The sequence below is a fragment of the Myzus persicae genome, unplaced genomic scaffold (genome assembly GCF_001856785.1).
Source record: "Myzus persicae strain clone G006 unplaced genomic scaffold, MPER_G0061.0, whole genome shotgun sequence".
Classification (NCBI taxonomy): Eukaryota; Metazoa; Arthropoda; class Insecta; order Hemiptera; family Aphididae; genus Myzus; species Myzus persicae.
The window spans coordinates 1,012,222-1,025,905 of NW_019104155.1; the positions used below are offsets into that span (position 1 = coordinate 1,012,222).

At 26.4% G+C, this 13,684-nt stretch overlaps 1 protein-coding gene across 1 annotated transcript in view; it reads right to left on the minus strand.

Annotated features, from left to right (window-relative positions):
• The window catches only part of LOC111039391 (metabotropic glutamate receptor 2), a 170,691-nt gene that overhangs the window by 9,771 nt on the left and 147,236 nt on the right, over positions 1-13,684 (minus strand). Inside the window, exons 12-13 of the mRNA XM_022322901.1 lie at positions 11,715-11,866; positions 9,478-9,628 (exon numbers count right to left, since the gene is read on the minus strand). Of these exons, the coding sequence (XP_022178593.1) occupies positions 9,478-9,628; positions 11,715-11,866 (303 nt within the window). The remainder of the gene's footprint in view (positions 1-9,477; positions 9,629-11,714; positions 11,867-13,684) is intronic.

Here is a 13,684-nt window from a genome sequence, read left to right on the forward strand (position 1 = left end):
TTATGAATGACTTATAAATAAAACTTTTTTATATTTTAGACAGCATTCCTTTTTGAAGTGACTTGTCTGTTTGCTCACCTTTGTTCTTACAAGCATTTATTATTTAAGTATTGTATGTTACATTGTTACTACGTTAAATCTTAAAGTGAAGATAAATTGTAGGGTTTAAATAATAATCTCAGCCCTACTTCCATTATGTTTGTATCATGACGTTTTCAAATCATAAGTGTTCATAAAAAAGAATTATGAGGAAACATTTTCGGTAATATATGAAAATAGGAAAATTAGAATATATTGTATGAATAAGAATAAACTATATTCATATATAATTTAATTTAATTTACATAATTTATGACTCTATCAAAATAAAAATTCTTTGTGACTTTTTAATGATCTAGTTAGAACAACTAAAATTTAATTAAGCTTCGAGAACTATCTTCAAATTGTTCAAAAATGCATAACGTCTTCAAATTTAAAGCGGTAAGTTGATGTCGCTCTGTACATTAGGTGTCAAGAAGGTCATAGTTTATATTGTTATTACTTATTATTAATACGGTAAACGGTAAGTTTAATTAATATTATTCTTAAATTATTAATGATGCTAGAATAATATGATTTACTTAAATAGCCATACAATACTAAATATAATATGCACACATCTTTTTTTACGGTGCACTTCCTATAAGTTCTTGCACTAAAAAATTGAAAAAAAATTACCACCAACTCACATAAAAAATATAGTTAATATATTTAATATAAATTGGGTTTTGTTATTTATAAAATAACATATTTTAAAAATTAAATCAAGATTAATTTTTAACATTGAATAATAATTGTGTTCGTTTAATATTTAATTTAATTAATTGATAAAATATTAATATATAACGCTAATTCAATTAATTATTTTATATTTTTTTAAATGCTTTTAATTATTTAAATTTAAATATGATTTCTTTAATATATATTAAAATTTAAATATTTAAAATGTAATTTAAAACAAATATTTATTCAATCAGTTTCATTGAAACATGCTGTGTGTATGTAAAATTGGGCTATTTTGGAACCGAATTACATCAAAAATGATTAAAACTGTCATTCTATATGTTAAAATGAAATTTCGTCTAAATTTGAACTTAAAAACTCGTTTAAATTGAACAATTATTTTATAGTTATGAATGTATTAAATGTTCAACTTCTATAGCTAAGAATTGAAAATTTGAAACAAGGTTCTACATAAATAGTTTATTCTTTTTTGTAGTTATTTTAAGTTGAAATTTAGACGAAATCGCATATTAACACATAGAATAATGATTTTTTTCATTTTGTTGTAATTTGATTCTATAACAGCCTAATTTTACATAAGTATATGTAATTATAAAATCTTTATGGGATGCAAAAAAATATACATTTATTAAATTTAAAAAACTTTTAGTTAAAGTTAACAATTTAATTGTTTTATGAGAGTATGATATTTTTATGCCGAAGACAACCATTTGAAAATGCATTTCCGTTTATAATTGTGTGTTATAAAGATAAAAGCTTATAATAGCTTTTTCTAGGTATTTTTTTTACCAATAATACAACTTGACCCATTAAACTTAAGTGTGTTATAATTTATAATACATAAAATAATACTTACTGTATAGTTCATTATTATGTTTAACATGTTCACATCTTATAAAATAAAGATTATTTTTAAGAACATTTTATCTATAATATCTATATTCTGAATTATGTTTTGTTTTTTAATTTGTATTAATAACTTGCCTTTGCAATTTGTAAAATTACCTATTGGCGTAAAATACACAATAATAATAATCAATTTGCCTCTATCAGTTTTAACTGCACATCAATATAAAATACATAATTTTATCTAAAAAATGTATTTTTCTTTTCAATTCATTAACTAGGTACATCGTATGGAACGTGCAATAGTATGATGTGAAAAATTAAAATCTTTATAAGTAAAAATATAAATGTAGCTATTACACAGCACGTATTATATTTAATATACCTACTTCAAGTTATGTTACTATATGCTTTTAATTTTTTGAAAATTTATTAACTATAAGAATTCTTTTAGCGAGGTCAGACATTGTGTAATTATTACACGCATTTGACTCATTTGAGTATGAAAAAAAAAACATTCACGAGTTCCGCATGACCGTATTCGGCGTTTTGAATAATTTCAATTCCTTCAATTCAAGTTTTGTTTTTTTCTTCGGTAATTTATTACATCTGTGGTTATTTATGAGACAATGAACACATTCGTTGCTTTTTTCCCCCTTTATTTAACCCCTTTTATTGCTATACAACATGCCGTTTGGGTTACGCGATCTCGTCGTGCGCCCCCTACTTGTCCTTTACAATTCATTTCCAGTTGCTCCGGAAATTGGGCTTAACGTAATTGGGTCGCCTCTGTTGCATGGCTAACGCGGGAAAAACTTTTACGCCAAGTGGTTTTCCACTTGGTTGCTGCGTTATCGGTTTCAATGTTGACATGGAAATTATTGCATTGGCGCAGTGGACCAAATGGCTCCTTGTCACCTGGATAGGCCACTAATATGTTTCGCGTTATCAGTGCACAAAGTATCTTACGTCCCATATATAGGTCCGTATGCTGCATTCTAGAAGTAATGGCATTGTTCTTTAGGCGAGTGAACAACGTCGATATATCTTTTTAAGAATCAAACCACAAAACGAAAATCCAAATTTGTCTGGAGCTGCTATAGTTTTTCTAGTAGATTACACTAAATTGAAAGTAATAATTAACTACTTTTTCCGAAATCATATACAAATTACTACATTTGTGGTATACAAAATAGTACTACTAAAAATGTTTAGGCATTTGTGTTGATATGTAATATGTATAAGGATACAATCAACTGTGTATAAAATACACAGTAAGTATAATTATTCATTGCACATAATTTGGTTTACCAATAAATAAAATGTCATGTACATTTAATAGATCACTTCAAAGTCAAAATATGCTTTTATAGGTTGTAAAATTGTAAAATTGTATTTAAATACGGCCTCTTGTAATAATTTGTTTTTATTGTGTCAATTAATTTAATTTAAATTATTGGAAGAAATATTTTTTTAAAATTTTTTTTTACTAAAGAAGAGAGCTTCGATGACGTCACCATTGAATTGTTTTATTTAATATGGTACTTAAATAATTTAAATTAAATTGTACAATCCAATATCTTTCATAAGTAAAAATATATTTTTGTCGGGCCTCATTTTTATTATTATAATCTATAATTTAATAATTTATCTATTAAACGGAACGAACTCCGAGAATATAAAATTTTGATAAGACATAATAATGTTTAACATGAAAGATGAGATATTTGATGTAAAAAACATATTAAATAGTCGAAAATGGAACAAAAATAATAATCCGTGGCTAACTAATAAAATCGGACTCTCCAATAGCCTACATAAAGTAAGAGATATGAACGTTATTATGATAATTAGTGACGGAAGATGAAACGATGAAAGTGATAGAGGAGTGTGTATGGCGTAACAGTACTTTGAAACTAACAAGAAAATTATTTATTGGAATAGTGTATTATGCATAAACCCAGACACCGGATATACAGTTAGTCATAATATTCATAATATTCATAATATCCATTAAGTACCTATGAATAAATTTCAATTTTCTTGTACTATAATAAATTGATAGGGTTGGGTATTATCACTCACTAAGGATAGGGTGAATTGACATTCAAACATTTGGCTAGTCATATTTTATAACAAAATCTATAGTAATTTCTAATAATGTGCGACTAACGATGCATAGTATATGCATGATGATAAATATCCGATAATATTATACATCTATAAGCGTACGTAATATTTTATATTACTTTTTTGGAATAAGAAAACAATTTAAATTATTTCTAAACCCATATCAAATTCTCCTGCATTTTTCTTTATAAAAATGATGGCTAAAGTATGATTGTTTAAGTTGAAGCTTAGGCCCATAGATGGGGGGGGGGGAGGTAACTGCTCTTGTCTTCTACTTCATACCCACCCTTTTAAATTGAACACAGGTAGTTGACGCCTACTAATACATTTCAGAAATACTTATAAAATAATGTTACACGGCGTCTTGGGTAGGCAATTTAGCTACAACACTGTAGTGGATCCGTTGGTATTTTACAATAACACATAATAACATCGAATACATCAAAGATCAAGAAACCATATTTATAATTCAAGTGTGTATAATAGTAGGATAAAATAAGTATTTATATAAGCCTATATTATGATTGCAAAACAATGATGTTTATGATTTTTATAAATATTTTAATTCTGTGTCGAATTTATAACTTAATAATTATTTATTTAAACTTGTACAATACTTATTACTTTAATAATATTAAAATCAATATGTATAATTAAACATAAAATCAAATCCAGTAAATATAACTATTAATAACATGCATCTATTTTTGGTGGAGGTTAGTGTCAACTGATCTAGGGATAAGCAAAATTTGTCTCAATCATCCAATCGTACCCGATCTTGCAGCAAGACTAACACTGAATGACTCAGTCTTCCTTATTTTTATTTTGAATTTTTCATAAAAAAACCACATTTAATGTAAGTTAAATTTATTTATTTATAACGACTGAAATAATAAATTATTATTATAATTTTGGGTTTTCGAGGAATAAAAATAATTTAAGGAGACATTAGAAATAATTGGAAATAACATTATATAAAAGTTGCTTTATATCAATTATTTGAAAAGGAATAGTGATTTGGATTTGCTCATATCTAGTCCATAACTGGACACTTTTTATACTCGATGCAAAAATCTCACCACTTCACTATAAAATCAAATAAATACGTACTGTACACTTAAAGCACATCTAGTACTACATAACCGAAACCACTTTTAGTAAAATGTAAAATCGTTTTGGTTAGTTCATTTTCAAACCCTATTTTAATAAATTCTACCCTATTGAATAAAACTAAATCAACAATATTTTAATATTTTAAATACAATAATTAATTACATTTTTAACAACTCACAAATTTATTTTTCCATTATCTAACGTCTAAATAAAGAAAACATCGCAAGAAATGTTAATGTAATCAGGCGGCATTAGGCACTATATTTTAAGAGCTATATTATAATTATCTTATTTCAGATAAATATTATTATATTATACTCTTATCAGTCCTATTAGCTTATACTTTTAAAGCCATCATACTTTCATAAATCAAAAAAGATACACATCTTTTGATTATTAAGTACAGTTTCAATAGAAATAAATCATCAACGGTCATTTTAAAAACAATTCTGAACTCTAATTACAAAAATGGCCGATTTGGAAGTCATAGTTTCGCTGCATCAAGTTAATAAATGCTAAAGTAAGTGTCTCCCTCAAACCTTTTTCGTCGGTTCGATAACAACAAAGAAGAAGAGTCGATTAAGTCATATTAATGTCATATTTAATTTATACTTTACCAATTAAGTTAACAAAATATATTCATTTTAAATAGGAAAAATAATCATATACTTATAATCTAAAAGAAATGTAAGGTACCAACAAATTGTAGTAATTGATTGATTAAGAACGTTAATGGTAATTAAAGCCTTCAGTGTACTTGAAATTATGATGTTATAAATCATGAAATATACAATTTGAAAAATTAAGCTTTGTATTAAAATCTGTATATAAAAAAAAAGTACCATCTGTGACCAATTTTGAATCTATTAAGGAGTTGTTTAAACCAAAAAATTGTTTTGTCATATTGATATCAATTATAATATAAGACTAGGGATTTATGTGGCCGACTCAAATAGTTAGGAGAAAATATTGTAGAAAAATTAAAATTAAAATAAAAACTATTATAAAACCAATTGATTTATTCATTCAACCCAAGTATATATTGCAACTATATCAACTATATTCATTGAAGTATCTTAAATTATGATATTATATTACATATTACCTATTTGTCGTCTTATTTTTTACCATAATATTGTATAGTAGCCATTGTATATTTGTATATGTAGTACTTATAGTCTTCAACAGTCATCAGTGATAATTATGGTATCATATTCTAGTAGTAGATTTTCAATACTGGTGTTGCGGACAGTAACAATTTATCATATCGTTGTAGTTATTGTAGATTTGATAATCAAATTATAAAGGTATAATAATGATTACAATGATATCATAATTTATAAAATGATCAACAAAATAATATCCTAAGGTACAACAATTTACTATGTATCATACAACTCAAGCTGAATTTTATATTCATTTTTAAAAATATTATATTATATTTAATTGTGTTTGTTAAAGTAAAGTATATACGATTTTGGGAATACGATACATGTCTTTCATTTATAAATGTGGACATCAGATACGTTTCAAAGTGCATGGCAATATACTTAAACTATAGAAAGCTTCATATCTATACCTGTTTTTCGTGGTGACAGTAAATACGTATTAAGGCCGTTGTTTAATCAAGGTTATTTATTTTGACGTCTAACGCAATTAATAACTTGGTTCAAAACGGAAACACGACAAAATTTTAATTAACTCGTAAATTTCAATAAAAGTATCCAAATTTTTTTTGACACTCAAGTGTTGATAGTGATTAAAAAAAAAAATACTAATAATTGTTACGTTGTAAACCGGTGAGTGTTTTTTTTCACCAACCCTTTTACGCACGCGTTTATTGTTTTTTCAATGATATAAAGCTAAAAAGCCATCGTTCCATTGTGCATAGGTAAAACAAAAAAAATTGAAAATTACAATCCGTATTATAACAAGTGGCAAGTGCGCAGCATGGTGGACTGATAAAATATATTTAAATGGTTATGGTGCGTAACTCAAGTGGCGTTTGGCCAATGTCGGTGGTAGTATAATTGTTTTAACAGTATCATTCTGTTCTCTAATTAATAAATTACCATTAAAAAAAAAACCCCATAACACGGTTGAACAATGCACCGATACAATAAGCCCTTCATAAGTTTTTGTCCGCCAGATGAACATATTGTGCGTGCTGTTGGGTATAAATAATTCGTTAAGCTCTAATTAAATAAAGGCATATCAGATTTGTCACGCCAACCAAAGTTTACGACAACAAAATACGCATAGACATAAAATATTGTACATGTTATGTACACAATATTTCCGTTTGTAAATATTAAGTCATTATTTGCAACGATTGAGTTATTACCTGTACGTTAGGCTCGGTCTTAATTCCGCTTCCGGTACTACTATTTCACCGTCACTAAACGTATCAGCACTACACCAGCGGCAGGTCATATAGATTGTATCGTTTGTAATATTTATCAAATGCAAAAACATTGCGTCGGTATACATTTTATACTTTATCTTTTTCTTTTTACGTTTTTCGAAGTTTATACAAATGTGTTTAATGTGGAAAAATACTGTTTTTATAAAGTAACAATACATTATTTTAAAAGCAAATACAAAGGTAGAAAGCAAAAACTTTAGTTTTATGGAATTATTTACAACCGTAAATTCTCAAATGAAATAATATATAGTTGAGAAAAAAACTATCCATAAAACAATATAATATCATGTCTTCAAGTCATGAGTGAAGAATTTTATCACACGTGTTTACGATGTTTTTAAAGTTCAGACTAAATTTTACTTAGATATTTTTCCTCTTCGTCAATGATTTATTATTTAGGTAAATCATTTTTGTTAAATATAAGTCATCGCTTTGTTAGTTTATTGGTTGCGATATTAAATAAATGCATATTCTATTACATAATAATTGTACGTAGGTTTATGCAATAAAAACAAAATTAACTACTTTAAATAACAAAAAACATTATTATCCAAATATGAAAATGAATATTTTACGTTTTAAAATCACCTAATATTATGTTTCATTTTAAATTGTTTATTTTTTATCAAGAAATAAACATTTCAAACAGTCGCTATAAACTAATTTGAATCATGGAAACTAATTTAAAGTTTACAGACATTAGGAATGTTTTATGATGGCTTAACTGCAATAGGTATGGCTAAGTAAACATTTTTTTTACGGTGATTACTTTCCTTCTTATTGGACATGCGCTATATATGTTTTATAATCAAAATATACATGCCTCTTCCCCCTACCATTACATCAATATATTTTATACTAATTCGTATCGGTCTTGTTTTCAATATCCATGTACACCCCAGTCAAGTAATCAACAATATATTTTTAAATTCGTTCAAATTGTGTAAACTATTAACACGTTGTACCACGATAACCAGTGGGTGTAGAATGACATGAATGAATGGATGCTGTTTCAAATGGTCTGAATAGGTAATCTCATCAACTGCAATCCATTCTCTATTCGTGGTTACGGGTTTGCCACACCTTTAGAACCATTTGTACTGGTCAAATCATTTGCGATCGACCACTCACTATTTGAAATTACATTGTACTAACCATTTCACATGATGATCAACAATGGACAATGATGAGTGACTTGTAGGCACGTGGTTAAATAATATTATCATGGTTAAGCGGCTTATTTTTATATAATAGAAAAAACCTTTTAAAATATTAAGCTATAAACAATAATGCAGTTGGATCGTTTATATTTTAATATTATATGAACTTGCCTAACGCTGAATCAAACACCACTTCAACATAGTTTTTTTTTTAAATATTCGAATAACAGTTTTGATTGTTTGCCTCACTAAAATAATAATTAGTCGGATCTTATTTATCTAAAAATTAATAGTGTTTTTGAGTTATTAATTAGACATTTTCAAATGTTCAACCAAATCATACTATAATTATTTATTAAAGTGTAAATAGATTATTAAACTTTCAGAAAACATGATTCAAATTGACCATCTCAATTTTTGCAATAATACAAAAATTAACTAGTTAATCATTTGCAGAAAAATAAACTTAAAAAAGGTGAAAAGAAACTGTAATGATTATTAAATAAAAAAAATAATACTTTATGTTGTGGCTTGGTGTGGCATGGTGTCTACACTTAGTTTCGTACACGCTCTGACTGTACGTACCGGGTGGTGTTGCTAGCTCCCGGATGGGTGATCATCAGGGATTTTTGGCAACATATCCTTGTCACTCATACACAAACACGTGTCACAATAAAACAAAAACTTACTAAAAATATTCTAAAAAACCCCTACTGTATCACATTACATTTAACGGCCTACATGTTGCTACGGGTTCCCTTTGATAAAAAAAAAAATACTTTATTTTAATTCAGATAATAACGTATACCTAATAATAATAATTATATTAAAATAACTACCTAAGTGAAAAGTATTTACCCGTTATTTTTATACATATTTTTGATATTTCTGCTATTTCTAGATTTGTATATATTAATCTAACACAATAATTCAATAACTAAATCCGTCATTGTTATTAGAAGTCATAATTTAGTTTCAAATTTTATTTTAAAAATTAACATAATATAGTATTATTAGTACCTTTATAAGCTAATGAGCTGCGCCGTCTTGTTGAATTGTTGCAAAATGCATTCGTATTCGATGTTGTAAATGTTTTCGTGCCCGTTAACTTCATATTTGGCATCATACTTTGACGCACATTTCGTTCCGGATGACACAAAATGATGTATAGCTAAAACAAGTTGAATAATAGTTCTATGCGAGGTGTTAGAAAGTCAACTAGAGTATGAGCAAGTTAAGCAGTCATCCCCAAAACAAACTGATTTAGAATGATAAGTAGTTTATATTTTATTCAAATTTATTGCAAACTTAAACGATGAATTTTTTGTTTCGTTTTCATGAACAAAGAAAACTAAACGGAAGACAATTTGTGATTTTATTGTATTTTTTTTTTTTGACATTAAAAATGTATTATATTTTATTAAACAAATCATTCATATGTCATCGATTATAGAGCTGTCATTATTAACAATTTTGAATACCGATTACCGAATCAATTTTGAAATTAAATGACAGTTGAGTATATCAATCACACAATGTATGCATAATATATAATATTATGTATAAATAGGCAACAGTAGAATTACTCAATTTGTCCGAACAGACGTATTATATAAATTATAATTAGCAGTCGGCCAAGGTCAACATTTATATTGTACGGGCATTGTAATACAGCCAAATTTCGATAATAATTATAATTGATAATTTAATATATTTAAAATATTTATTTCATTGTTATTATAATATTATGTAAATCAGCTGCCTATAGGTTTTATTTTACAGACACATATTTTACTATATTCAAAACAAAATCGAGATGTAGATTTTCTGGAAATATTTTATTAATTAATTTAGTCATACAATTATAGTAAATTATACACTACATAATTAAACAGAGTGATTTGTCATGCACACTCTTTTTTTTCTTTAGTAATGCAGTTATTCAAAATCTTATTTTTTTAATTTGTAAATGTACTAGAAGATTAAATTTTAAAATTCTTGAGATTTTTTTGTATTACTTAAGGAGTGTCCTGTGAAGATACAAACTTCTGTTTTTTTTAAATGAGAGTACCCCTATTCAACTACGAACTATAAAGCAGATATTTTTTTTGCATTTATTTTGACGTACCTAAATAAACATTTCTTATGAATAGTGTTTGAGTTAACTTCGTGTTCTAAGGAAAAAAGATACACAATAATGAGTTTATAAGATATGGGGGCTAAGGTGATTTGAAATTTCTAGTCGTTAATATTAATCATCGATATTAATAATTTATAAAAATGGCTCAAGTATAGTAAATACTAGATCCAATTCTACCACTATTTTATGTACAAAACCAATTTTAAGGACTATTATCCTTAATATAAACATTTTAACAACTAAGAAACTACTCATTCGAATTTGAATGTGGCACATCAATATGTTCAAAACATTCATCGACTTATTAATTTTCAGTAAAAGAGGGGAGATTCTAATTTGAAAAACAGAAGCTTGTATCACTATAGGACACTCCTTAGGTAATACAAACAATTCGAGAATATGAAAATATGGCCTTTGAGTATGTAAAAATTCCAAAAATCAGAATTTAAATAAATCCATTATTAAAGTAAAAAATGGGGGGCAAGTATGCTTGGTGAATCACCCAATGTATACTCAATTATTATTGATAAGTTACTTTTAATTATTTTAAAATTATTTATTGAAATTCGGTTCATACGTTTGAACTGTAGTAAGTTATAAGCACATAAATATTACTTTGTTTTCTTATAAAATATTACTAATTAACTTAATATTAGACATGTAAGTATAGTTACAACTAGCAAAACTTAAATTATATTAGGTATTAAGTATATGATATTATAAAACCGTGTTGAACATTTTTTCGTTATTAGTAAAAGGAAATCCCTACATTGCATTTCTGGAATTTGGAATTGAAGTGTATGCTTTAATAATTAATAAATGTACCTACATAATATTATAATAATAATATACATTTGTAATTTAATTTATTAATGGATCACATTATTCGGTATCGTTTGGACCGGGCCCATTACATCAGACCGGATATTGTAATAAAAAAATAATGTTTACACTATTTTATTTCAAATTTACCAAATTCAAAGGGTAAAGTGAACATTTACTGATGCTCCCCTATGCCCATAACAAAGTTAATTACACACGAATTCTACTGCAGATCACATTATGATATTATGATGTTGTCTACGGGCATTATATAATAACATTGTATAGTACGTACCTTCGGAGAGAACAGGCAAACTATAGTTACACTAGCGGAAAGGCTAATGGTTACTGACATGGTAGTTATCCTTAGTGGAGTATGGTTGCCAATGCCAAAGTACAGCGGAACGAACGCGAGCCATATGACACAAGTTGTGTACATCGTGAAACCTGTTAAAAAAAAAAATTAAAATAGTTGAAACAGATACGTTTTAGCTTGTACACAATAATATTAAAAATAACGTAATTTAAAATGTAAATAATAATTTGGTTCATAACGCATTAACCTGTACCATCATTTTTCCACTGTGATAATATCTATATATTTTTATTATGTCTGAGCTACGCGTTGTTCCAAACAATATCCAAATAATAATATCATCACTATACATATTATTATAATTTATAACACATCAATGTATTACATTTAATTCAATTTTATATTGTAGGTATATGTAGTTACTGATTTTTAAAGTTATACATTTTTATCTCATTATACTTAAACTAACCTAACAACTGTTACACTTAATGTATACCCCATGAATATGTATAGCCTACAGTACCACCCCTTGAGATTACGACAACGTAGTTGTAATGATTTATATTCGCCAGATTTAGTACGGAAAAGGGAAGTAGATTCGTTTACAGAGAGAATTAAAATTATTTTGGAAAATTAATTTATGATGGAAGCCACACTCAGCTTAATTCAATAAATAAATTACCTTGACATACATACATTAATATGAAATATAATTGTAAGCAAATTAATAATTATCGTTAAAAGCAATTCGTTAAGTAAATATTGTAATATTCATAAATTCAAACATATACAGTACTTATATATATATGTTGTACACGTAGCTGGTGAACAACGATGCAATTCAAAACATTTCAAAAAAAAGGTTGATTGATATTGATTTGAAAACTGATTAAACTTGATAACAAAGTGTACACCAATTTCTAATGAAACTACTAAAAAAAATGAAGGAGTAAAAATATATTGCATATAAATTAAATTAAATACACAGAACACAATAACTTAGTTACTTAAGAATTAATCAAACTTCTGGTGGTTGGCAAACTTAATTTATCGCAATTGGAAAATATAGCGATGTAAAATATTTAAAACAATTTAAAACAGTGTGATTTAAAATTTAAGACCAACAGTATTAATGTATAATAGAATAATACGTTGGACAATGAACCGTATTATCATTTATCTCTTTAATGAATAATATTTATACTCATAAATGATCATTGTTTAAATTCAAAAGTGTAAAGTGTTGCTTTAGAACAACACCTACCCAACTAATGTGTATTATAATATACAGGCATGACGTGTGTAAAAAAATACATTAAACTGATATTCATTTTGAAAAAAAAAATGGTATGTAAGTACAATAGATTACAATATTTTACATTCAAAAAAATTTCACTATCATATTTTTAAATATAAAAAAATGGTTTAATTTAATTTATGTTGAACATTGAAACTGTCGGAGATGTACTATTAAACAATATGATTTTATTAATTGGTATTTTTTTTTAATGAACTATTATTATTTGGTTCAATAGAACCTTCATCTTTAAATTAATTTTAACACAATCGTACACTTTTATAGTTAACTAATATCACTTTTGATTGTTTATTTTTACATAGAATGTAGGTACGTTGTTGATATTGTGTCTTAATATTTAATTTATCTTAAGTCTGTACTCTTTTAATACAATGAACTGTAAGTAATCAAAATCATTTAAATTTACTTAATACTGTTATACTTTTTGTAATACCATGTAATGTCTATTAAATATAACATTATATTATAATAAAACAGTTGAAAATTAGGTGTGTTATTTTTATTAGATAACTAGAAATTATTATTGACGAAAATATATACAACGAGAACTCGTTCGTATTAAGCCATCAAGAAACGTAGGATTAACCTCCAACCATTGAGTTAACTCAATATCCCAATATGCTCATCTATA